The 26,726-nt window shown below is 39.0% G+C and overlaps 1 protein-coding gene across 2 annotated transcripts in view; it reads left to right on the top strand.

Moving 5' to 3' along the window:
• The first annotated feature begins 20,566 nt into the window (after window positions 1-20,566).
• Window positions 20,567-26,726, top strand: part of RP1 (RP1 axonemal microtubule associated) — a 69,006-nt gene continuing 62,846 nt past the window's right edge. Inside the window, exon 1 of one of the 2 annotated variants that reach the window (XM_029223095.1) lies at window positions 20,567-20,747. In XM_029223095.1, the coding sequence (XP_029078928.1) occupies window positions 20,667-20,747 (81 nt within the window). In that variant the 5' untranslated portion in view covers window positions 20,567-20,666. The remainder of the gene's footprint in view (window positions 20,748-26,726) is intronic. The other variant, XM_029223096.1, reaches the window with a different exon arrangement.

Below are 26,726 nucleotides of genomic sequence, written 5' to 3'. Positions count from 1 at the left end.
CTCCTGAGCCCTGCCTGGGGAGGGCGGCTGGGATAAGAGTGTGAGCGCATCCATCAGGAGACCTTGGAGCTTCACTCCAGCCCTCAGACATTTTGCCTCTGGGTCCTAGGAATCACGCTGGGAGATGTGTCCGCCAGTGCCTAACCGTGCTCTGCCTTGAACGGCTGTGAGATAGTTAGGGAGAAAGCAGGTAATCTTGTTTTAAGAGCAAGAGGTTAGGAGATTTTTAGGTGTTTCCAGACTTGACTGCTTATTCAAAATACCCTATGAGCTTGTAAAAAAATACAGCTGCTTTTCAAAAAAAAATTTTTATTGGAGTATCGTTGATTTACAATGTTGAAAAAATACACATGCTTGAGATGGACCCTCCTCCTGATGTTTCCACCTCAGGCCGCAAGCTCCTGAGTCAGACCAGGTACGTGTGTGCGTGTGTGTGTGCGTGTGTGCGTGTGTGTGTGCATGCGCGCATATATTTCTACTAGTGGTGCACAACAATCACTTATTATTATTATCGTTACTATCACTACTATCTTTTCGCAGTTCTGGGGGTAGACTGAGCCCAGCTAGGCAGGTCCTGCCCTGGGTCTCTCATGCGGGGCAGTAGGAAGCAGCTGAGGCTGGGGTCATTCTGAAGGCTTCCTTCCTCACATGTCTGGACTGTGGCTCAGGACACCGACACTCGGCTTCTCCTTGTGGCCGGGAAGGAACCTAACATTTTTACCGACTCCCCAGGGTGATTCTTGATAAGCTAGGCAGTGATTTATGGTTACTTTTGGGAACTACTGGACAACACGACCTTTTTGGTCCCTTGAAGTTGTAAAATTGTAGAATTCAAGCCATCGCTTTTCTTTCGACCTAAAGAATATCTTCTAAGAGAACACAGGTGTTTCTCAAAGCAACATGTCTTGTTAAGACAAAATTTCCAAATATAGGCTTATCAGAAATTCTAACAAAACGCTAAGAGAGTGCAGTCTGATGGAATTCTGTTTACTCAGTTGGACATGCCTTTACTGAGCCATGCCCATGACACACACTCTTCCAGGAGAGGGTGTAGCGCTGTACTTATTTCATGGCTGCTAACAAAGGTTACACGTTATCCGGAGTAGTAACACATTGAAGCTGGCTCTGTATTTCCTTGGGACTCCCACTCCTCCTGCTGCCTGTGGGAATTGTGAGTCTGGGGCAGGAGAGGAAGTGAGAGCGTTTATAGCGAGTGGAACTTCCTGTGGGGCTACCTGCTGTGTTTGGCTCTGAACTGCCTTGTATGTTGGGCCGAGACTAGACATAGCTATAAAAGCATCAAGTCTGGGGAGGCTTTACTCTCCAACCTTGTACGGTGGGGCCCATGTGACCAGCGCATTGGCAAGTTTGTGTCGCCCACCTCCCAGGCGTCTGCTTCGCTGTAACATCATGCTAACTTTCATAGCATTTGGGTCCAGTTGATATCTTCACTGGATAGACATTTTGGACCTTTCTAGAAAACACTTTTAACTAGTTCCTAATTAACATATCATAAGGCAAAATCTGGTTCTTCTTTGGGTCTTCTGGTCATTTCAAGCATTAAAAAGAAAATTAAGGGAAGCATAGTAGTCAGTTGTTACTTCTCATCTCATTAATTTACAAACATAAGTTGATGGCAGATATCATAACCTTTTTTAAAAAAATTTTTGGCTGTGCCACAAGGCCCATGGAATCTTAGTTCCCAGACCAGTGTTTGAACCCGCATCCCCTGCTTTAGAAGCACAAGTCTTAACCACTGAACCACCAGGGAAGTCCCTGTCATAACCTTTTTAAAAAAGATAGACAGCTCCCAAATTGATTCTTACTGAAACGAGTTTTTAAAAAGAGAAACTAGAAGCTTCCTTATATTAAAGGGAAATAGGCCAACTTAGTAAAACCTAAGTAAGGCCGAGTGATGAATAACAATGTTGTGGTATTTCATGTAAACAAACAACTCTGTTGTTTAATGATTCTCATTTCCTAATTTAGAATTGCCACAATATCTAGGAGTTCTCACTTTCTGGTGTAGGAGACAATTTTATGGGTTTCCATGATTCCGTTTAAAGCAAAAGGAAATGTGCTATAGACATTTTCCTTGAACATTCTCCTTCTGGGCAGGAAGTGGACAGTGTCAACCGAAAATGCCATCATCAGATGGAGGAAAACCTGCCAGTGTGACAAAACGTCTACCTCCCCTCTTGATGTGTTTTTTTCTTTAACATTTCTTAAAAATCAGCCAAAGCTCAGTGGCCCTTCAATGTCAGGGAGAAAGCGGTGGGACTGCCCCTGAAAGCGATTAGGGAGGGAATTGCGTGCTTGCACCCTAAGCCCTTCTTAGGGAGATAAGAGCTTCAGGAGCTGCTTTCTCTTCAGAAACAAAAGAGAGTCCCATCTACAGGAGCAAAGGTTAGATAACAGGAAGCTCTGTGGCTCACCTTTGGGTGCCTTTAGGTAAATTTCATCTGAATTTTTCCATCTTTATAACGGAGAGAACAACATTGAAATTTCTGTAACACTAACATGAGTTAATTTATTGGAAATTTTCTTAAATTCTCAAAAAATACTGTACACATCTAAGACAGCGGTACTCAAACCACCCTAATAAAAAATGCATTTCTGTTTTATTTGATAACAGTCTCATATTTGCAAATAGTTCTCTATAAATTCAGGTCACTGAAAGCAATGCGATATTGGAGGAGCTCAGTTTGGGTGTTTAGTCTGCATTTCTATGCGTTCTTAATTCTGATTTTTCATAAGTTTCTTTTTCTTTTGTTGCTAAAAATACAGCTATTCATTAAATAAATAATTATCGATACCTATTATGTGCAGGAATGTGTACAGTTCATTGTGGGGCACACAAAAATGATAAAACACTGTTTCGATCCTCACAGAACTATTCACATTATCTGGGAACTTTACAGTTTGTATCATTAAACTGACTTGTAGATTGCATAGGTATGCTTCCTGAAATCATTCCTTGTGTAATGAAGAAAACTGATCGTCACTTGTCAACCGAGGTTTTCAGTGTAACAGCTTTCATCACATGTGTTTCTTAGAAAGGAAGTTCAAAAGGACCAATTCTGTTAGATTGCTGACCTTGACCTCCTGTGGCCAAAAATCCTGTTTCCCTGTGTTTTTAAAGGAAACACGTTTTGAGAAAAGCTCCCAATCCCAGATTCAGTGGTTTTCCTTAAAGAGAGACAACAATGGAATTCTGGGAGAGATCTGACATAAGCGGATTCATCTGATCCCTCTCAGGAGAGAGCAGTGTTTGTTTACTCTGCTCAGGGAGCTATATTTCTATGCATGTGCTATTATTAGAGCCCTTTGAAGTAGAAAAGTCATATGTCACAGGCCTCCTTGTGATTAAAAACTTTAAGGCTGTTTATCTGATGTGTACATAGAGTACATAGGAAAGGAGAAACACCTGTTTGTTGAAAATGGACTCTGAGGAATTAGTGAGCCCACGTTTGCAAATTTTGATTCTCTGTACAGGGTCACATTTGTTTATCTTACATCATAGGCTGCTCTTTGGATAGGTGGTTTTAAAGAGGAAAATATGAGTGCATCGGGAAACCAAGAAATGTATATAAAAACTTTGTGTGGTATCTAGAAACTGTGTTGGACTGGAAGGTAACCAGGACTAATGCCTGCCCTGATTATATATATTGTGAACATCCAATGAGAGAAGCCATATGAAGTTGCTTTCAGGGCATAGCTATTGAAAAGCTAAAAGATTTCTTATTTCTCTGGCTCAATCATCACTAATTTAGTTTTAAACTCATTTAAAAATTCAAAACAGAAAAGCTGAAAATATTTTTTAATTGTTTTAACCTGATCACAATGTGTCTTAAACATTTTTACACATAAATTTATATCTCATTTTTAAAGGGCCTATGTACTATTTCCTTGTGTGAAAGTAAAAATCCATGTCCTGTATTGATAGATATTTAAATAATTTTGTTGAACTACTAAAAAGTCAGAGCCATAGTGAATATTCATCTTCCATATGCATTTATTCATTCTCAAACATCTCTTGTTGAAGGTAAAGTGTGTGAAAAGAAAGGAAAGATTTACTCAAGATGATATGCTGTTGAAGATGTGGGCTAATTATGTTTATAGTTATGGAATAAAATTTTGTATCAGGCAATAAGAAAGTTAACTGTAAGGGTAAATGCATTTCAGAATTGTTAAAGACAATCTATCTTAACATCTGCCTCTAGGAAGATGGAATAGACAGCATTTTCCCCATTCCTCTTGCTAACTAAAAGCACCGGACATTTTATATAACAAATATTAGAAGACTCTGAAAGATGGAGAACAAAAGGTAGACTGGCTAGGGACCTTGGGACCTAGGTTTTACTTTGTCTCTTGTATCCCAGATCAGGCATCAGGGAAACTGGCAACCTGGAAATACCAATGGACTCAGGCTAAAAAAGCCTCAAGAAAAGTCTGCGATCTCTACACAAAGGACCAAGAAAAGGGCACCCTAGCAAGAAAACTGTTAGATAACATCTGCTCTACTGCAACCAAACACCACAGAAAAAATTTTTGTCTCATCTCCCCTCCGTCCCCCCATTGCCCTGCCAGCAGAAGCCTAGACTTCCATCCTTGCCATGCTGTAACAAGGTGCCCCACCCACTGATGTGGCTTTAGTGAGGGCTGAGTGGGGTGTTGGAACTTTTACACCACCCCTAGCCCCCTGCAGTGTCAGTGGAGACAGCATGGGGTGACTGGATTTCCACCTCCCTCTTCTGTTGAGGTGGTGTCAGAGGAAGCCAGGTGAGAGTCAGGGCTTTCACTACTGCTAAGTGATAATGAGCCCACCGTCCACAGTGTGGATGCAGACCAAGTGGGGAGCTGGCCTGAAGAGCCTTCCCCCCAGGTGTCAACAGAAGCGAAATAGAAAACTTGGTATTAATGAGTGGCACCTTCCTTCCTCCACCAAAATGGCGTCAGAAGAGAACTTCTAAAACATAAGGTTTAAATAAGATCCAGACTGTATAAAATAATACCCCAAATGTCCAAAGTTCAACTAACTATCACTAATTATAGGAAGAACCAGGGAAATCTCAACTAGAATAGGAAAGGCAATCAAGGAAAGCCAAAAATGAGATGATACACATATGAGATTTATCTAACAAAAATTTTAAAGCAGCCATAATAAGTATGTTTCAATAAGCAATTACAAAGATACTTGAAACAAATGGGAAAAAAAAGTCTCAGCAAAGAAATAAGAAATCTCAGAAAAGAAAGAGAAGATATAAAAGCGAACCAAATGGAAATTCTGGAACTGAGAAATGTAATAACCAAACAATGAAAAAACTACCAACCAACCAAATAAACAAACCAACAGCAGAATAAGGAATACAGGTGGAGGAATATATGAACTTGAGGACAGAACGATAGAAATTATTTAATCTGAATAAAAAGTACAATGCTAAAGCAATTAATAGGGCTTCAGTGGCATGTGGGACTATAATAAAGATCTATTATTCATGTCATCAAAGTCCCAAAGGGAGAGGAGAAACCAGGTGCGGTTGGAAAGTATTCAAAGAAATAATAGCTGAAAAGTCCCCAAATTTGGCAACAGACATAAACCTACAGATTAGAGGAGCTGAGAAATCCACAAACAGGATAAACTGAAATATTTCTGTGCCAAGACATATCCTAATCAAACTTCTGAAAACTAAAGACAGAAAACTTGAAAGCAGGCAGAGAGAAATGTTGCATTACCTATAGGGCAATAACAATCCAAATGACAGTGGATTTCTCATAAGAAATGACGGAGGCCAGAAAGTATCACAGCATTGTCAAGAGCTGAAAGAAAAGAACCGCTAACCCAGAATTCTATCTCCAGTGAACATATCCTTTAGGAATGAAGGAAAGGATACAGAGAAAACCACTGTGCCCCAGACTGGAGAGACAGACGGATGAATACAGAGTGTTATGGCTTCTTGGAGCAGAGACTTCAGTGCTAGGGAAGGAAAACCTGAAATGTAATTGGCAAATTGCAGGAGGCTCTATGTGATGATTCTGAGAGTTAAAAACTCCAAGGAGACCCACGATTTTGAGAGATTTACCTCCAGGAGCTTGATTCCCATAGTATCAAAGAAAAATCCCCTTGCGCTTCCAGCAGGGGAAGGGAGAGAGGAACCATTTTGAAATACACCAGATCACTCTGATTTCTTTAGAAGACCTGCCCTCAGGGGAAACTAGTTAACTAGAGCCTAACCAGGTGAGATATTATCGAGGCTAACTGACTGGGGGAGGAGATATACCCAACTGCAGTCTACTCTAGCCACCCTGTCCCGTCTAAGGGGAGAGAAAAAAATGAGAAACTCTTGTGAGGTTCATGGTCCAGAGGCATAGGCTCACTAAAAAACTGAAACCTGATCATGAAACTATAGAACACTTCTCTTCTTCCCACACCTCACTACCACATTACTAAAGGTCTATTTACAGCAGTTACTTTCATCCAGTACATCATCCAGCTATCAAGAAAAAATTACAAGACATATTAGAAGGCAAAATTATGAACAAAGAACAAGGGCAACAAATAGAAAACAGTGACAAGTATGGTGGATATTAATCCAACTATATCAATATATCACTTGAACATCAATGGTGTAAATGCACTAATTAAAAGACAGAGATTATCAGAATGGATCAAATATATGTTGTCTACAACTATGTGTTGTCTACAAGAAACCCTCTTTAAATATAAAAGCAAACATAGATTAAAAGTAAATGAATGGAGAAAAGTATACCATGCTGACACCAATCAAAAGAAAGCAGGAGTGCTATATTAATTTCAGTCAGAGTGTGGACTTCAAAGTGAGGAAAGTTATCAGGGATAAAGAAGGGCATTTATAATGATGAAGGTGTCAGTTCTCTAAGAAGACATAACAAGCCTTAATGTGTATGCACATAACAACAGTGTCAAACTATGTGAGACAAAACCAAATAGAACTGCAAAGAGAAATAGATGAATTCACTATCATAGTTGAAGATTTCAATACCGTTCTATTAGAAATGGACAGATCCAACAGGCAGAAAATCAGTAAGGACATAGTTGAATTCAACAACACTATCAATCAACTAAATATAATTGACATCTATAGGCTACCTCATCCAGCCACAGCCAAATATACATTCTTAAGTTCACATGGAACATTCACCAAGGTAGATGATATTCTGGGCAATAAAACACAGCTTCTCAAATTTAAAAGAATAAAAAGCATGCAAAATCTTCCCTCAGAAGGAATTAAACTAGAAATCAATAACAGAAAAATAACTGGAAGGTCCCCAAATATGTGGAGATTAAAAAGCACATTTCTAAATAACGTGTGTCAAAGAAGAGATATCAAGAGAAATTTAAAAAATATTTTGAACCAAATGAAAATAAAACCACAACTTATCGAAATTTGTGGGATGCAGCAAAAGCAGTGCTTACAGGGAAATTTATAGCACTGAATGAATATATTAGAAAAAAACATAAATCTAAAATCAGTCATCTAAACTTCCATTTTAGGAAACTAGAAAAGAAGGGCAGATTAAATCCAAAGTAAGCAGAAGAAAAGAAACAAGACTTAGAGCAGAAATCAAGGAAATTTAAAACAAAATCAAAGAGGTAATCAATGAAACTAAAAACTGGTTCTTTGAAAAGATTGATAAAATTGATAAGCCTCTAGCCAGGCTAATTACGGGAAAAAAAGAACACAAACTACTAATATCAGAAATGAAATAGGGGGACATAACTACAGATCCCATGGAAATTAAAGGATGATGAAGGAAAACTATGTACAACTCTATGTCCACAAATTTGATAATCTAGATGAAATGAACAAATTTCTTGAAAGACAAAATCTGCCAAAATGCACACAAGAAGAAATACATAATCTGAATAGGACTGTATCTGTTAGATAAACTTAAAAATTTAAACAATAATTAATAACCATTCAAAACAGAAAGCACCAGGCCCAAATGGGGTTTGTTGGTGAATTTTACACCAGACACTTAACAAAGAAGTTATACCAGTTCTCCACACCCTCTTTCAAAGTATAGAAGCAGAGGAAATACTTTCTATCTCATTCTATGAGGTCGGCATTACTCTAATACCAAAACCAGACAAAGACATTGCAAGAAAAGAAAACTACAGACCAGTATTTCTGATGGACATAGATACAAAAATCTTCAGCAAAATACTAGCAGATCTAATCCAACAATCTATAAAAAGTTTATACACTATGACCAAGTGGAATTTAATCAGGTATGCAAGTCTGGTTCAGCATTCAAAAATCAATTAATGTAATCCATTACATCAGTAGGCTAAAAATGAAAAATTACATGATCATAGCAATGATGCAAAAAAAGATTTGACAAAATCCAATGCTCATTCATGTTAAAAAATCTCAGTTAACTAGGAATAAAGGGTAATTTCCACTTGATAAAAGAATATCTACAGAAAACCTACAGCTAACATCATACTTGCTGGTGAAAAATTTAAAGGTTTCCCACTAAGATCAAGGAAAATAAAAAGCAAGGAAGTCCCCTCTCACCACTCCTTTTAAACATCGTACTAGAAATCTTTGCTAATGCAATTAGTCAAGAAAAGGAAATAAAACATATACAAATTGGAAGGAAGAAATGAAACTGTCTTGGTTTGCAGATGTCATGGTAATCTATGTAAAAAACCTGAAAGAATTAGCAAAAACAACACAAAAAAACAAGAAAACAAAACAAAACAAAACTCCTGAAACTAGTAATCAATTATAGCAAGGTTGCTGGGTATAAGATTAATATACAAAAAAGTCAATTGCATTCCTTCATCAAGGAATAAGTGGAATTTGAAGTTAAAAACACAAAACCATTTATTTACTTCAGCACACCAAAAAATAAAATAGGTATAAATCTAAAAAAATATGTACAAGACCTATATGAGGAAAACTATAAAACTCTAATGAAAGACATTAAAGAAGAACTAAATAAATGGAGAGATATTCCTTGCGCGTGGATTGGGAAACTCAATATTGTCAGGATGTCAGTTTTTCCCAACTTGATCAACAGATTTAATACAATCCCACTCAAAATTCCAGCAAGTTATTTTGTGGATATTAACAAATTGATTCATAGTTGGTTGTTTAGTTTTCCCCTTATTATTATTTACCTATCCAAACTTCTAAAGTTGGTTAAGCCCCTCCCTAACTAGGTCCTACCACATGAGCCCTGAATGAATACATTGTAGGAATTTGATACATTTCTGAATAGAAGGTGAATATAGTGATAAATAGTTGACAGTTTTTAAAGAAGAATTTAAGTTCTTAGAGAGCGGGGATGACTTTAATAAATTGATACATATTTATTGAATGTCTTCATTTTTTTTTTTTTTTTTTTTTTTGCGGTACGCGGGCCTCTCACTGTTGTGGCCTCTCCCGTTGCGGAGCACAGGCTCCGGACGCGCAGGCTCAGCGGCCATGGCTCATGGGCCCAGCCGCTCCGCGGCATGTGGGATCCTCCTGGACCAGGGCACGAACCCGCGTCCCCTGCGCCGGCAGGCAGACTCCCAACCACTGCGCCACCAGGGAAGCCCTGAATGGCTTCTTTAAGCTCACAATTATAATGATGTGAGGAATAAAAAGATGCTAATATATAGTTGAAAGTTAAGATGGGGAGGAAAAAGTATTACATATAAAGCACTGACAAAGAGCTCAAGGAAATATACAGTGAATCTTCCTATATGATATTGCAGGGATTTTGTATGCTTTTGTATAATATGTATTTAAGAAATTGCTTGTAACAATTGACACAAGAGTTTTTCTCACATAAAAACAGAATCATCTTCCAAATCATATGCTAGGTTATGCTATGACTGTTGGGAAGTGGCATTGTTCAATGTGATCAGCATTATTATTTATATTTGAGAAAAGAAAGTTTATCTTCTTATTGTTTAGCTTTTAGGTCACATAGAAGATTAAATCTCATGAAATATTTTAAAAATTGGACTCAGAATCTGTATGCACCTTATTTTTTATACTATCTTTTTGTAGTGGTCGTATAATATTACACAACGTTGCTATCCCATTAATTTATTAAACCATTTCTCAGTTCCTGACCATAGGTGGTTTCTAGTTGTTAAGAGTTAAATTTTTATATTATTCCAGTTAAATATGACTACTTAAATATAGCACAACTAGGTAGAGTTTATGGAAGAAATATAAGATGGTTCATCATTAGAAAATGTATTAAGTTTATTCATTATTTAAAAATTTAAGGGGAAAAATCATGATTATATCCATAGATGACGAAAGAACAGCAAATAGTCAAATTTAGAAGCCAATTCTAATTCCCTTTTTAAAAAAGGTTTAAGAAAAATAGGAACCAAGGAAAATTACTTTGGAAAGAAAGAAACAAGTTATTAGCTGCAGATGCTATGACAAATTTCCTAAAAATCCAATAGATTCAACAGAAATTGTTAAACTAGTAAGAGAATTAATAAGGTGGCTATATATGTAAGACAAAATACAAAATAAATATTACTTTCCTTTTTATTAGCGTTGAACAATTAGAAACTGAAATGAGAAAAATTATATTCAAGATACTCTCAAAATTAGCCTGTAAAACACCTAAGAAGTATTTAATAAGAGAATTATATATTTTTATTAAAGGAAATAAAAATAGGACTAAAATAAGTAGACATATAATTCCTCATGGACAGACCAATAGCATATAGATGCTGCTTCTCCTCAAATCAATGTACAACTGTAATGCAAATCTGACTAGTATCCCAAGGAATTATTTTGGGAAATAAACAGGTTGATTCTAAGATTCATTTGGAAGAAAAAGTGTTTGAAAAAGAAGAATCATGAGGAGGAATTTGCTTTCTAAAATATTAAAATATATAATTATTTACATCAAAATAGTTGGGTCATCGTACAAAAGCAGATTACTATATCAGTGGCACATTAAAATGAATAAATCAATAGACACATTTGCATATGTGGGTTTAATATGATAATGAAGGTATTTTGAAGAAAATAAAGTTACTCCCACGTTGCACACTTATAAAAATTGTAGATGAACATTGAAATGTAGAAGAAAAACTATATTGTTATGTTAAGGTAACTATGTTTAGCAGCAAAAATATCTTAAGATCACAGTAGCTTAACATAGGAGAGCATCTTGATTGTGCAAAGTCTGAAGTGAGTTTGGAATTCTCCAGGGCACCTCTTCAGGTATTGATACTGAGGCTGTTTCCATCTTCTATGCAATTTGGAATATGTGGTTTTGAGCTGGGCTACTGAAGGAGAAGAGAGAGCTGGAGGGTCAGACAGGGGTACCCATGGTCAGGGGTAGAAATGACAAAGACTGTGTGAGTCGCTTCTGTCCACATCCTGTTGGCTAGAACTAGTCATATATCTAGAACCTAATTCTAAAATGTGCTGGAGCCCATGGAGATTTAGTCAGGATTAAATGTGTACATCAAAAAAGTATTATAGTCAAATTTAGATACACATTTTTATAGCCTCGGTTGGGAGAACATTTCTTACGATTGTCTAGAAAAGAAAAAACAATAAGAAAAAAATAGATTTGACTACAAAAGAGTTTTAAGGCATTAAACAGTGAAAGATGCCAAAAAAAAAAACTTAAAAGGAAGCGACAGATTGAGAGAAGATATTTGCCACATACATAAATGACAAAATATTAAAATTCCTACTGTGCAGTTTTTATAAAGAAAAAATGACAAACCGATTAGAGAAGATAGCAAAGGATATTAAAAATTAAAAAATGCAGATGTTCAATCACATGTACGAGGAAGTACATTGCAATATTCTTGGTAAAGGCATGAAAACTGAAAATAATTTTCAGTTGGAGTCTGACTGAATTGCATATGGTGTACCTATAGCGCAGAATACCATGCAGTCATTAAAAGAGAACAGGATAGATCTCTACAGTGATATGAACAGATGCCCTTGTTATATAAGGGGAAAAAAAGAGATGTAGATCACTATGGGCAATATGATTATAATTTGGGGAAAAATTAAAATTAATTGAAAATATTAATAATATAGATAGATGATTGATAAATAATATAGGTAGATAAATTAATAATACAATATAATGTGACAAAAGAATATGGGAAGAATATGGACAAAACTATCAACATTTTTTTTTGAAAAGCAAAGGAGGGGACATTCACTCTAATTCATACAGTTTTCTAAGTGGTAACTTTGATCTTTTTGAGTTTTTCTGCATTGTTTAAATAAAAACCCATGAATAATATGAATTAATTAATTAATTTATTCCTCCACTCGTACCTGTCCATCCATCTATCCATCATCTACCCATAGTTCCATTCATTTGTTTTATCGTAGCCAAGCAACAGTTAGTAAGGACCAATTCTCAGACATGGTGTTCGCCATGCACATTGCAGTTAACATTGGGTTGAGCTCAGCCTGGAATAAGGAGGATGACCAAATGTTGCTTCCTCTTTCTTGTTGACCATTGATTTAAAAACAAACCAACAAAACAAGAAGAGTCTGGCCCTGGGCTTCTTGAGCGCACCATCTGGCGTAGCTTCCCTCGCTTCTAACCTTTGTCTGCCCTGTGGATGACAGATTAGTGGGGAACATCCTTTATAGTAGGAAATGGAGGTCAATAAAATTTGCACCAGGCTTTCCAATTTAGTATCATATCAGTCAGGACATCCCAAAATAAAATTTGTTTCAAAAATAGATCTAGGAGGAGAAAAAATCAGGATTGAAAACAAACAATTAATCCTCATATGTCATTGATTCTGTGAGAAAGCCAGATTAAAAAAAAAATCAGTTTCTTGTTCAGGTGCAATGATTTTGCTGGTCAAAAAAAAGCAAAAGAACAAAAATAGTGCAGAGTCCAGTGTGGTAAACGATCGTGGAGAACAAAACAGGAAGTTGTTTAAGGGAAGAGAGTAACTGACCTCAGAGCCTGAGATGTGAATGGCCCCTTGGATGCAAAGGTTTTTGCATTTCCAAAGTGTTGTAGTGATGCGTTACTGATCAGCACTGAATTGTACACCATGTGTTCTTTTGTGACGATTCACTGACGTATCAAACAGGTGAAGAGGTGAGGCATGCACTATGTTGAGTGATAAAGCCTTCCAGCTCTTACGTAGGAGAGGGAAACACATCAGTCTCTGTTCTAATACATGTGTTCAATACTTCTGAATATACATATTTTTGTGAGTGCATGCATGTGTGCATGCGATTTTGTCCTGTAGGGATATTTTTTAAAACTGAAGTGTCGTTGATTTACAATGTCGTGTTAGTCTCAGGTATACAGCAAAGTGACTCAGCCATATATATATATATATATAAATAACTTTTTCAGATTCTTTTCCCTTATAGGTTATTACAAAATATTGAGTAGAGTCCCCTGTGCTACACAGTAGGTCCTTGTTGTTTATCTATTTTATATATAGTAGTGTGTATATGTTAATCCCAACCTCCTAATTTATCCCTCCTCCCCTTCCCTCTTTGGTAACCATAAGTTTGTCTTCTGTGTCTGTGAGTCTATTTCTGTTTTGTAAATAAGTTTGTATCATTTTTTTTAGATTCCACATATAAGTGATATAATATGGTATTTGTCTTTCTCTGTCTGACTTACTTCGCTCAGTATGATAATCTCTAGGTCCATCCATGTTGCTGCAAATGGCATTATTTCATTCTTTCTTTTGGCTGAGTAATATTCCATTGTATATATATACCACATCTTCTTTATCCATTCCTCTGTTGATGGGCATTTAGGTTGCTTCTGTCTTGACTATTGTAAATGGAGCTGCAATGCACACTTCTGTCTTGACTGTTGTAAATGGAGCTGCAATGCACATTTCTGTCTTGACTATTGTACATGGAGCTGCAATGCACACTTCTGTCTTGACTATTGTAAATGGAGCTGCAATGCACACTTCTGTCTTGACTGTTGTACATGGAGCTGCAATGCACACTTCTGTCTTGACTGTTGTACATGGAGCTGCAATGCACCATCACAGTATACTGCACTGCATACTCTAGGGATCTTGTTTGGTTTTATGTGTAATTGGACAGACATCCCAAACCAACTTGATTTTTTTTCTTGTTATAATCTTAAAAAGAATAGCTTCATTATAGAAATAAATATATTTTCCTATTTTTTCAAACTGTTAGGGAATGTATGTTCAAAAGGTATAGGCTTGAAAGGGAGAAAAAATATTTCTTCCTAATATTCCATATGGTTGGTTCTTCTTATAGTGCTAATCTGGGAAAATATCCACCTAGAGTAGTTTCCTGTCAGAGAACTTGAGTCAATGCCAAGAAAAACTGTCACTCTTAAAAATTCTCCTCACACAACAAAGAGAATTGGATATTTTAAGTCCATACCCTGATAATTCAGGTAAAACCTCTCCTTAAATGAAGCAAAGGCGAGTCTGTAGGAAGCTGCTAGGAGAGGTTTTATTTTTATCTTCTTTCCCGTTTTCCAGGGGAGCAAAGGAATGCTCCACGAGATTCTGTAACTTGTTCAAGATAGAGCTGGTTAGTAGCAGAGCTGATCTTAAACCATATAACGCCAACCTACAAACTCTGGCCAAATGTGCTCTTGTAGTATGATCCAAAAAGCTTATTTATAAGATCTGTCGACCTCTGTCCCCTGTGATCTCAGCTGTCTGGACTGACAGACTGAACTTGAGCTCATGTAGACAGCGGGGAAGTGATTCCAGGATTGAGGAGTTAGGATCCTTGGAAGAGAAGAGTGCTGCTTTGTTTTGTTTTGTTAGTTGTTGTTTTCCTGGGGTTGGCCCTTGTCATCACTTTCAAATACACAGAGGCTGTTTTCTCTAAGTTCATCCCTGAGAAGGACCTTTCTTGCTTTCTACCTTGCTTTCCTGGGGCTGTGGGCAGAGCCTTTGCTGGAGAGGAAGGGGAACGGGCATCCCTGAGGACCTGCCCTGTCCAAGGAGAGAAAACCGAACAGATGGCAGCTGACACGTACAGGGCACTTTGTAGGAACACTGGCCCCGAGCAGGCTTCCTGAGCTGCAATTTGGGGTCCCTCCCTTGCAAGGCAGCCCAGAGGAGTCTGATGACTTGGCCGAGAACCAGCGGGCTGGTAGCCAAAGGGCAGTAAATCAAAGTGAAAAAGAGGTGATATTTTAAAAGCAAATGACACTTTTGTTTGTTTGTTTTAAAGGGCAGAGAGAAATGAGTTTTTGCAATGGTAAAAGGGTAGAAGATATAAAACAACACTGCTATAGAATAATTCAAAGTTATTTGTTTGTAAAAGCCCTCTCTGTAATGAGTATGCTCTATTTTTATTAAACAAGATTCTCAACATTTCTCTAGAAGAGGATGTGATTTTTACCTGGAAATTGGTGTTATTTCCACACTGGTGAAATCCAGTGTTAATGAGGTTCTTACCACGTTAAAATAAACAGAATACTCTATTTCATAATATCCTCGGGGAGATTAAAATGTTTTCTGTGTAAAATTTCTGGAGCCAAACTCTTTCTTGTTTTTTAAATCCTAATTCAAGTTACGTTTCTTCTGCCCTTGATGAGTTTTTTCAGTTGGACACTCTAAGGTTGGAAACATGTTTCTAAATACTCACCTCCTGCAGTCCACTGAGGATGGCTCTGTGTCCCAGAGGAAGACTCTTGGGGAAATCAGAACTGGGTCTCAAGAAGCAGCATCACAGGATGGTGGATCTGGGGCTGCGTTTCCACAGAACCCAGGCGACACCTAGGCAATTCACTTGTTTATTGTGATCATACCTTTTAAGAGTTTTTAATTATAAATATAAAATGTTTCCAGAATATAAAAAATATGTATAAAGAGTAATATCATGAACACCCACTCACCGCCCTGATTACGAAATAAGGCATTTCACTAATTATAAGGGAAAAATACAAAGTCACCAAAGCATAAATTGAGAGCAATACATGACAGAGTGAAAAGAACACTAGCTTTATTGTTCCTTTAAATTTACCAGCAACCTTTATTGAGCTCCTGTTTGTGCCAGGCATGGAGGTGGCAGAGATGATGAATATCCTTGCTGACCCAGGTGTGATGGGAGACTCATACAAAAAAAAAGAAAAAAAAACCCACAACATAATACACGCCAGCCAGGAAGGGCTATAGCAGGTAGGCTCTCTGGGAACTAAGAGACCACAAAGAAGGAGAATCTAACTGAGAGCGAAGGTGGGGATGGAGCTGAGAGGTCAGTAAAGGTTTCCCAGGGAAAGTGGTCCTTGAGCTGGGTCTGGATGGAGAGGGTTTAGCCAGCACCCAGGGGGAAAGCTGTGTCAGGCAGGGAAGCAGCATCAGCGGGCTCAGAGGAGTGCTCACTGGCACGCAGAGCAACTGCTAAGACTTAGGTTGGCTGGAGTGAGCTGTACTAAGAGCTGGAACTGTCAGGGGGGGATTCAGATGGTCCCATCTGCATGTTAGAACAAGCCCTCTGCTCAGAGATCAGGTGGTGGTTCTTAACCTGGAAGTGTCCAAGGAGGGCTTCAGAGGTTCTATGAACCCTTTGAAATTGTATGTAATACGGTAGAAATATGTGAGCATGTGTGAGTGTGTGAGTGTGTGTGTGTGCGTGTGTGTGTTTTCTCCTGGGAAGGTCCAGCTCTTTCCTTCAATCTTACAATGTTTCTTAACTCTCAAAGAAGGTAAAAATCTCTACTAGGCTGGAAGAAGGTGGTCCGATTGGAGGGTTATTGTAATAGGTGGGATGACAAGTGATGAAGTGCTGGATTGAGAGACTGACCCTAGGGCAGAAGGGAGGACAATTTTGGAGGTAATTAAGGGACCTATTGACAGGATTTGTTATCTGATTGGATTTGCAGGGGGCACAGGAGGGCACAGTCCAGCGCAAGGCTTCTCAGACTTTAAGGGGGTCCTGTACTAGATTCCGACCAGTAGGTCTGGGGAGGAACCAGAGACCTCGCATCCATGGCAAGGTCCTTGGTGCCGGTGGCCATGCTGTGGTCAGGGGCTACCTTGTGAGCAGAAAGACTCCACGTCCAGGTCCCTCAGCCTCAGCTGTTGACTTTTGGGGCCACACAATTCTTTGTCACGGCCGGGGGGGGAGGTGTACATCCTGTGCATTGCAGGCTGTTTAGCAGCATCCCTGGCCTCTGGCCACTGGATGACAGTATCACCCCCCAGTGCAACACCCCCAAATACCCTGACATCACTAAATAGGGGGTGTGGGGCACTGCTCCAGGGGCTCACAGCCCTGATAGATAAATATTAAAATGGTCTGGGGAGCTTCAGGACTTATCAATGCCTGGCCTCACCCAGACCGATTGTATTCTAATCTCTGGTGGAGGTGGGGCAGGACACTCAGGCAGCTTTTGGAAAACCTGACACTCAGCCAGCCCTGCAGTTCGAGGCTGCGCACCAGGCTAGGTGCACAGCTGCTCCCTGTGCAGGGGGCGGCAGGTGGAGGGAGGGGGTGAAGATAAGATTCCAGATTTAAATGCTGATGAGCTTGACATGCCTGGAGGTCATTTAGACGAAGAAGATGCTCACTTTGACCTTCTTGGTCACTGACAAGCTGTGTGTCCTTGGGCCAGATATATTCCCTGGTTTTTATTTTCCTCATCTGTCCACTCTGCTAATATCTACTCTGTCTTAAGAGTTGATGAAAAATAAGATACATTAATGGATGTGGAAGAAAGTAAAAGCCATCTCACACTTACAGACACACACACACACACTCAGTTTAAGATGGATCTTCAGAATTTTATTTGAAAAAAACATGGGACAGCATTTTATCATGTCAGGGCAAGGAGTAAGTTTTGGGGAAAAAAAGGACAACAAACAAAAAGCACAAATCATAATTAATAAATTCAAGTAAATTAAAATTTTAGGACATCAAAGGCACCATCAGCAGAGTTAAAAGACAAACTAAAAACTGGAAAAAAAATTTGCATTGCACAACTTGACAAAGCTTTAGTATAAAAAATATGCAAGGACTTCCCTGGTGGCACAGTGGTTAAGAATCTGCCTGCCAATGCAGGGGACACGGGTTCCAGCCCTGGTCCTGGAAGATCCCACATGCCGCGGAACAACTAAGCCCGTGCGCCACAACTACTGAGCTTGGGCTCTAGAGCCCGAGAGCCACAACTACTGAAGCCCGTGTGCCACAACTACTGAAGTCCGCGTGCCTAGAGCCCGTGCTCCGCAACAAGAGAAGCCACCGCAATGAGAAGCCCGTGCACCACAACGAAGAGCAGCCCCCACTCGCTGCAACGAGAGAAAGCCAGCGCACAGCAACGAAGCCCCAATGCAGCCAAAAATAAATAAAATAAATTAATTAAAAATATATAATAAGTTCCTAAAAGTCAAGAAGAGAAAGACAAACAACCCAAGAGAAAATAGGCAGGAGATATAAATAACCAAGAAGAGGGTGTTGGAATGGCCAATAAACGTAATGCAAGAGGCTCCCCCCACCCCCCTCCAGTTTCTAGGTGAATAAATGGCAGTTGAAAGTGCAGTGTGTATTATTTCTCATCCACCAGATGGGCAAACATTTACTGAATTGTAAGGCAAAAAAAACTCAGGCTGCTGGTGAGGGTATCAATTGGCGCTACTACTTTCTGAGCAATTTGATAATATTTAATAAAGTTAAAGATGCCCTATAACCTATAGGTATACTTTTATGAAAATAAATAAACTATAGCTCTAAGTATTAACATAGATACCAAAGGTGATGTTGGGCAAAACGGCAAGTTACAGAAGTGTGCAGTCTCCTGTTTATTTAAAGTGTAAAAAGTACAAAACAATTATATTTTATTTACAATTATATGTATTCTTACTTAAAAAAATGCACGCATGGGAATATTTGAAACCAAATTGGGGATATTGGGTCTCTGCAGGGGAGGGAGAGGAATGAGATTGGGAGGGTGATACACGGTGAGGGGGCTGAATAACTTGCCCCTCCCCATCTCGTCAAACAGTGAGAGAATGGCAGAGCCCGGATTCCACCCTGGGATGTGGTCCAGCCCCTGTACTCTTATGCTCTGCATCCCTTTTGCTCTGTGGTGCATCCTTGTTTTAAGCTCTGATCCCCATATTTAAAAGAAGAACTTTTTCTGGAGGAGCTGTTGTGCTCAATCTGTTTACAATGATTTATTTGAGGGAAACTACTGGCTTTGCCAAATAATCTTTTCACTTGCGTGACTTAATTTTAAAATATTTAAATATTAAAAATATTTCAGGCACAGCATATCAGTACCAGCATATGGTGTAATTGTGTGACTACTACGTTTTTTGTTTTTTTTTTGCGGTACGCGGGCCTCTCACTGCCGTGGCCTCTCCCGTTGCGGAGCACAGGCTCCGGACGCGCAGGCTCAGCGGCCATGGCTCACGGGCCCAGCTGCTACGCGGCATGTGGGATCTTCCCAGACCGGGGCACGAACCCTCGTCCCCTGCATCGGCAGGCGGACTCTCAACCACTGCGCCACCAGGGAAGCCCTACTACGTTTTTTTAAACTATATTTGATGTATAACATATTGACAAAGATGTAATTCCCTATCACTGAAGGTTAAAGATTCAGTACAATTATGCTTCTTAAGTTTTAAAAAAATCATCTATTTATTCTTTTTTTATACCCAGCTTTTTTTTTTCCGACTCTCACAAAATTCTAGTCTAATGAGATTACATTTTGTGAGCTTTGCAAAAATTTTTTGTACTGGACGGAAGAAAGAGGTCCGTAAGTTTTCAGTCTGAGCCCATGATATGGTTTATTGGCCCCTAAAAGTATTTGAAATGGGAACCAACATTGACATGGAGCTTCACTCTTTGGAAAATTTTCTTGAATATGTTCTAGCCCTCGAGCCGAAGGACTCTTTGAGGTCAGTAGGTGCGTATCATTACTCTCATCAATTTTCGAAGAGACTAAAGCACAGTGGTTTTAAGTGATTTGCTCTGAGACCCACTGATCTTGTGGGTCAGAAGTCCATGTTCAGCCCCAGCTGAATTCAATGGCAGCTTCAGGAGAGATCTCACAGGAGAGCCGCCCGGAGGAGCCCAGTAGACCCACGGAGCTGGGAGATTGTGTTACATTGTTGTGTTAAGCCACTACGTTTGGGGGTATTTGGTTACGCAGAACAAAAATGGCAACCTGGGGTTTACTGACCACGGAGCGAGCTCAGTGGACTAGCGGGGATGGAGTGGAGTGGGGTGCGGAGGGCGAGGGGTACGGCGTGGAGTCAGGGACTGTGGACCACTCTCTCAGGAGCTTCGCTATGAAGGGAACAAAGACATGGGGGGAGAGCTGAAGCTGGACTTGGGAAGAATTGAGGGGTTTCACTTTCTTATTAAATGTAGGTAATTCTAGAGCATGTTTTTTTTTTTTTTTTTTTTTTTCCGGTACGCAGGCCTCTCACTGTTGTGGCCTCTCCCGTTGCGGAACACAGGCTCCGGACGCGCAGGCTCAGCGGCCATGGCTCACGGGCCCAGCTGCTCCACGACGTGGGATCCTCCCAGACCGGGGCACGAACCCGCGTCCCCTGCATTGGAAGACGGACTCTCAACCACTGCGCCACCAGGGAAGCCCATCTAGAGCATGTTTGATACGACAAAGGAAGAGAGCAGTGGACCTAGGCTGTAACTGGAGCTCAGAAGTGGAAAGGCACCGGGCCTTCGATGGAGTATTTCACTGAGAGCACTAGGTGGAGCACTCCGGATGGTACAGAAGCACGTGCCTTGCTCTGTGGTGGTTGGAAGGTGAGATCCCCCTGTGTGATGGTCCCCGTTTTCTCCATGACGCAAAGTTAACATCCGATGGGGAAGGGATGTGTATTTTTATAAGAAGTTTGAGCCAAGAGGGACAACAAAAGGAAGGAAAAACTCTCCCTATTTCATTTTTATTGTATGAGCTGCTCAGGCTCCAAAAATACTAGTGGCCATTTTTTTTATATCAATCAAAAAATATTAGAATTTGAATCAGAGCGCAAATATATTTTTCTTACACTTTTACTAAGCTAGGTTTCTCAATTTACTTTATTGTTCTTAAGATTCATGTATTTTCAAACTTTTATGTTCAGTGAAAAAAATATGTAAGTACATTCCAAATTATAGTGTTCTGACTTTTTAAAAATGTAGTTTATTATCACATGGAAGGGCTTGTCATTTATGTTTAGTAACTAGAACCCCAGTCCCTACTACTCTCCATTTTAATGGGGTTTAGAATGAGATTTTCATGAGAGCCAGTGCAGTGTTCATACTTGCTTATGGGCACGTTTGAATTGTGTAAAGGAAATATCCATGGATCATCAGGCTTTTAAAAAATCATGTGTGTTGGAATAGCGCCGCTGAGTCAGCTAAGATACGCTAGAGGCCATTACGTGCATCTTAGAGTATTGTTTTATCCTTTTTTGTGTGTAGATTTGAGATGTAGTTTTGCTGGATCACTTGTAAGTGTGGGTCAGAGTATAAAAGTGTCACGGTAAGTAAGAAAATATTCATGAAACGGTACATTCATGTCCTTGCAACTTTCTTTTTCTTTTTTTTGAAGATGTTTCTTAATAGAGATGAGGATTTTAACATGCTTCATTTGGAAGGAGGAAAAACAGAAGAAACTAATTTTGGTTTCCATTAGCGCTCATAACGAGGGAGAGTTCTCTGTGTGCAATTCCACACTTCTGGTCCCCAAATAAGCTACTCAGTGACAGGCTGCAGCTGTGTGAGCGGTTAGCTTGGTACCTTGCAAGCATCCTGTTGTTGTTTTTATGCTTTCAGGGTTATCCACGTGGAGGAAATCAAACTGCACACAAATGTTCCGAGCAGCTTTTACTGCTAGAAGCTCTCAGTGCTCTAAAGCTTATTTTTCTGAGTTAATATTTTTGAGAAAATGGGGTAGGGTTCTAGTTTTGACCCTGAATGTGGTACTGCAGAAGCCACTTTGTAGAATGAGGGGCTGTGTCTCTTCCACTTCTGTGGTTCCAGCCCTGTATAGATCAAATTCCATATATCACCCAAATACCGGAACTGACTGCCAAAGTTATTCTGCATTTGCCAGTCTGACTCACACTAAAAGTTGCTGAGTAAATAAAGTATTTGAAATAAAAGACTGGAGTGAAAAGGGGAAGGACATCTTGACCAGATTCATCAGAGGAGCTCTAGGGTTCCACTTTTGGAGGGTATAAAAGGGTATAAAATGATGTCTCATTGGTGTTGTCTCAGGTTATCATGAATTAGCAAAATCGAGGAAGGACCCATGTGTCTGACAGCCTGTGTGCCCAGCCGTGGCATCTAACAAGGTTCCTCTTTGAGAGAAGCAAGGGCCATGAAGGCCCAGCTCTCACCAGGCACATGAGCCAATTGTTCAGTTTAGATTTTACAGACTCAAAAACCCGAGGAAGATCCTGAGACTTATACTGTTCCTGTTTTAACATTGCAGTTAGGAGGATTTCCTGGTATGTTGCTTAATTATGTCTCAGTTTTCTCATCTGAAATATTATAATTTTTTTTTTTTTTTTGCGGTACGCGGGCCTCTCACTGTTGTGGCCTCTCCCGTTGCGGAGCACAGGCTCCGGACACACAGGCTCAGCGGCCATGGCTCATGGGCCCAGCCGCTCCACGGCATGTGGGATCTTCCCGGACCGGGGCATGAGCCCGTGTCCCCTGCATCGGCAGGCGGACTCTCAACCACTGCGCCACCAGGGAAGCCCCTATAATGTTTATAACATAAATATTGTAAGGTAGTGATACCTACTTCATAGGACTATTTTGAAGATTAACTGAATGTGTTTATACTATAGGTAAAGATTTTAGTATTAATATTATATATTATTATTGATCCCCAGTACTATTTCCTTCCTCTTTGAAATAATGTGTATTATTGCATCATTCTTATATAGGTTTTTGTGTACCTGTAAACAATATGTGCTTTAAAAATTTATGTAATTGTTGTAATACATATTTTTTATAATGTTTTCAGTCTGCAAAATGTTTTTGAGATTTGTTTATATTGATATATGTACATCTAGTTTATTGATTTTCCCTAATGCATGACACAGAGTTTACTTACCCACTGCCGTATTGATGCACATTTAGGCACTTCATTTTTTTTAACTCAATACCAATGGTTATCTCTAAGCTGTCTACCTAGAAGTGGATTTGTTGGGTCATAGGAATTGCATATTATCAACCATAATAGAACTCGCCACATTGCTCTCCAAATTAATCAAAGTCACAATTCCCACAACAATGCCTGTTTGAGAGTTCTATTCTCTCCTCTATCAACATTAGTATTGTTTTTGCTAATTTGATAGCTGTGACAAGACAGCCTGTGGTTTTATTTTGCATTTTCCTTATGAATGGAGAAGCCTGGGCATCTTTTCATACTTACTGGCCTCCTGGTGTCTTCTGTGTCTTGATTTTTTGTCTGCTTTGCCATGTTTCTATCAAGTTGTTTCTCTTCCTCTTTTGATTTGTGGATCTTTATACTCATGAAAGTATGGTCAATTCTCATTATTCTCATTGTTCTAGAAAGTCATCGCGAACACCAAATTAGCAAATACAGAACCATTGCTTCTAGAGGAAATAGGGGGTCAGGTTCTTGTGTGCCTTTGGCTGCTATATTTTTGTCAGCAGGTCAATACATAACCTTGTTTTATGTGTGTTTTTGTTTAAAGGCACCTCATTTATACTGTTGCTTCATTAATATTGAGCTCACAAGCAACAGCCCCATAACTCATGCCTGAACAAAGCTTCTCTAATACATGTATTACATATGTTTTCTCCTTAAGTCACATCACAGCCTTTTTGCACCTAGGACACTAGATAGCACTTCAGCTTGGGAGACATTTAAAATCATGAATTCACCAACAAAAGTCACAAAAATGAGAAAATATGGCACTAAATAGACTTCAAAACGGACTCATGTACTGTATGAGTGTTGAAACAAGAAGGCAGAATGTAGCCTTGTTTGGCCTCTGCTGGGAATGTACGTGTCAGATTAGTCAAAATTTTCACTTCTCTGTGCACGGCTGGAATGGCTACGAAGGCACCAAAAGTATGGATGTGTGGGTTACTAATAAATATTAGCAAGTCGGTGAATTCACACACATGGAATCTTCACATAGTGAAGATTGACCGTAATGCTTTGTCCATTGTACACAAGTCAGATATTTTCTCCCAGTCTGTAATTTGTCTCTTAACAATGTTTGTGGTGTCTTTCTTCATACGGAAGATTTTATTTTAACTTTGTCAATTTTACTAATCTTTCTTTTTTATGGTTGATGAGTTTCGTCTTGTTTTGAAAAACTTTCCCTACCCCGATGCCAGGGATGTATTCTCACATATTATGTTCTAAAAGTTTTCATAGTTTTGCCTTTTCCCATCTAGATCTTTATTAGGATTCCTTTGAGTAGAAAATGAGGTAGGAATTGGCTAAACCATTTCCTGAAACAATATATTGAATAAGGCTTTTGATTAGATTTGCAGTGCAATTTCCATTATATACCAAGTTCCCGTATATACAACGGTCTGCTTCTAGTCCCTCTATTCTTTTCCAAGTTTATTTGTGTATTCTTTCATGAACTGTACACTTTTAAACATTTATTATAGCTTTATGATATGTCAGTATTTGGTAGGGAATCTTCCTTCTTTCTCCCTTCACCTTATTCTCCAAAAGTGCATCTTACTTCTTCAAATGAGTTATTAGAGTTGTCTTTGAAAAATGTGGTTAGTATCATGATTAGAATAACATTACATTTATAGATCTATTTGGGGGAAATTATCATGGTTACGATGTTGAGCTTTCCTGTTCATGAACATAGCATTTTTCGTATTTACTTAGGTCTTCTGTAAAAGCCTTCAAGAAAGTACTGTAATTTTTCTTAATACATATCTTATACATCCTTTTTTAGATTTCTTTATGGGTACCTTGTAATTTTGGTTGAACTTTGAATGAGATTTTTGAAAGGTGACATTCCTGATAGATTTTTGTAGGTATTTAGTAAATCATGAACTTTTATTCAGCAGTCTTGCTGAAGAACTCATTAGTTCTAATAGTTGTTTATAGATCCTCTTGGATTTTTATGTAGACAATTGTATTGTCTATAAATAAAAATACTTGTGTTTCCTTTTCAGCACTTGGTAATATTTCTTATTCTTGTTTTATTCTGTTGGCTAGTATTTTTACCTTGGTCCAGCTGTGCACCTGCACTGTATCAGTTCTATGTCCTCAAATGATCAGGTGGAACTAGGGTTGTCCTCCACTGATGGTCTGCACTGAGCTTCACTACTACAGAACTCTGGAGGACTGCTTGAGTTCATGTCACACGCAAGTTACTTAACTACCTGTGCCTTAGTATCCTGACTGATAAAATAGGCATAATAATAGTACCCTCTTGATAAGGCTGTTTTTAAATAAGTTAGTACTTATAATACCCTTAGAGCAGGGGAAGCGGGAGTTGTTATTTTGTGGGTATAGTTGCAGTTATGCTCTATGAGTTCTAGAATCTGCTGTACCACATGGTACATGTAGTGTGTGCGTTCAGAATTTAAGAGGGCAATACTCATGTTGTGTTCTTACCGCACATACATACACACACAAAATTAAAAAAAAACAACAAAGGGATACAAGAAAACTGGAAGGTGATGGATGTGTTTATTACCTTGATTGTGGTGATGGTATCATGGTGTTTGCATATGTCCAAACTCATCAAATTTTATTCATAAATATGTGCAGTTCTTTGTATATATATCAACTGTATCTCAATACAGAAACAACCAAAATGCCATTATAACAGCACCTGACACGTATAAAGTTCTCAGTAGATTTTATCCATTAGTACTATTGCAACTACCACAACATAAAACTGAGGTCAGCCGACAAGCTTCCTTTCTCATGCTATTCCATCTGTTTTTTTTTTTTTTTTTTTTTTTTTTGCGGTACGCGGGCCTCTCACTGTCATGGCCTCTCCTGTTGCAGAGCACAGGCTCCGGACGCGCAGGCTCAGCGGCCATGGCTCACGGGCCCAGCTGCTCCGCGGCATGTGGGATCTTCCCGGACCGGGGCACGAACCCGTGTCCCCTGCATCGGCAGGCGGACTCCCAACCACTGCGCCACCAGGGAAGCCCTATTCCATCTGTTTTTGATATCAGGGTTTATAAATGTCAAAAAAAAGAGTTTAGTCTTTTTCTGTTTTCTTGAGTGGGTTAATGTAAAGATAGGAATTATCTATTCCTCAAAGTTGTGGTGAAACTCGCCTTTAAAACTGCTTAGACCTGGAGATTTTCTGACATTGACGACTCATTCAGTTTCTTTAATGTTTTATGTCTATTCATATTTCCAATTTCTTTTTGAGTTAATTTTGGCAATTCGTATTTTACACTCCATTTAAGTTGTCAGGTTTATTGCCATAAAGTTGTTTGGAGTATTCTTTTATGATATCTTAAAGTTTTACTGTGTCTTTTATGACCTGTTTTTTCATGGAAAGAGTAAAATCTGTTTTATTGGTTTGTTGCAAAGATTCAGTCTTTGCTTCTATCTATCCCTCTTTTCTTTAATTTCCTTAGTTCATCATGTTCCATTATTTATTTCATTTTCCTTTCTTTGGGTTAACTGTGTTCTTTTAGGAACTCCTAGAGTTGTATGCTTAGCTTGTTCATTTCCATTTTTCCTAGTATTTATACTTAAGCATGTACATTCTCTCTGAATATTGATTTTTGTGGTAGCCCACAGAGTATTACATA

Source organism: Monodon monoceros, unplaced genomic scaffold (genome assembly GCF_005190385.1).
Source record: "Monodon monoceros isolate NGI ecotype Baffin Bay Population unplaced genomic scaffold, NGI_Narwhal_1 Super_Scaffold_14, whole genome shotgun sequence".
NCBI lineage: Eukaryota > Metazoa > Chordata > Mammalia > Artiodactyla > Monodontidae > Monodon > Monodon monoceros.
The sequence above is the reverse complement of the archived record's forward strand: the minus strand, read 5'-3'. Positions and strand labels throughout refer to the sequence as shown.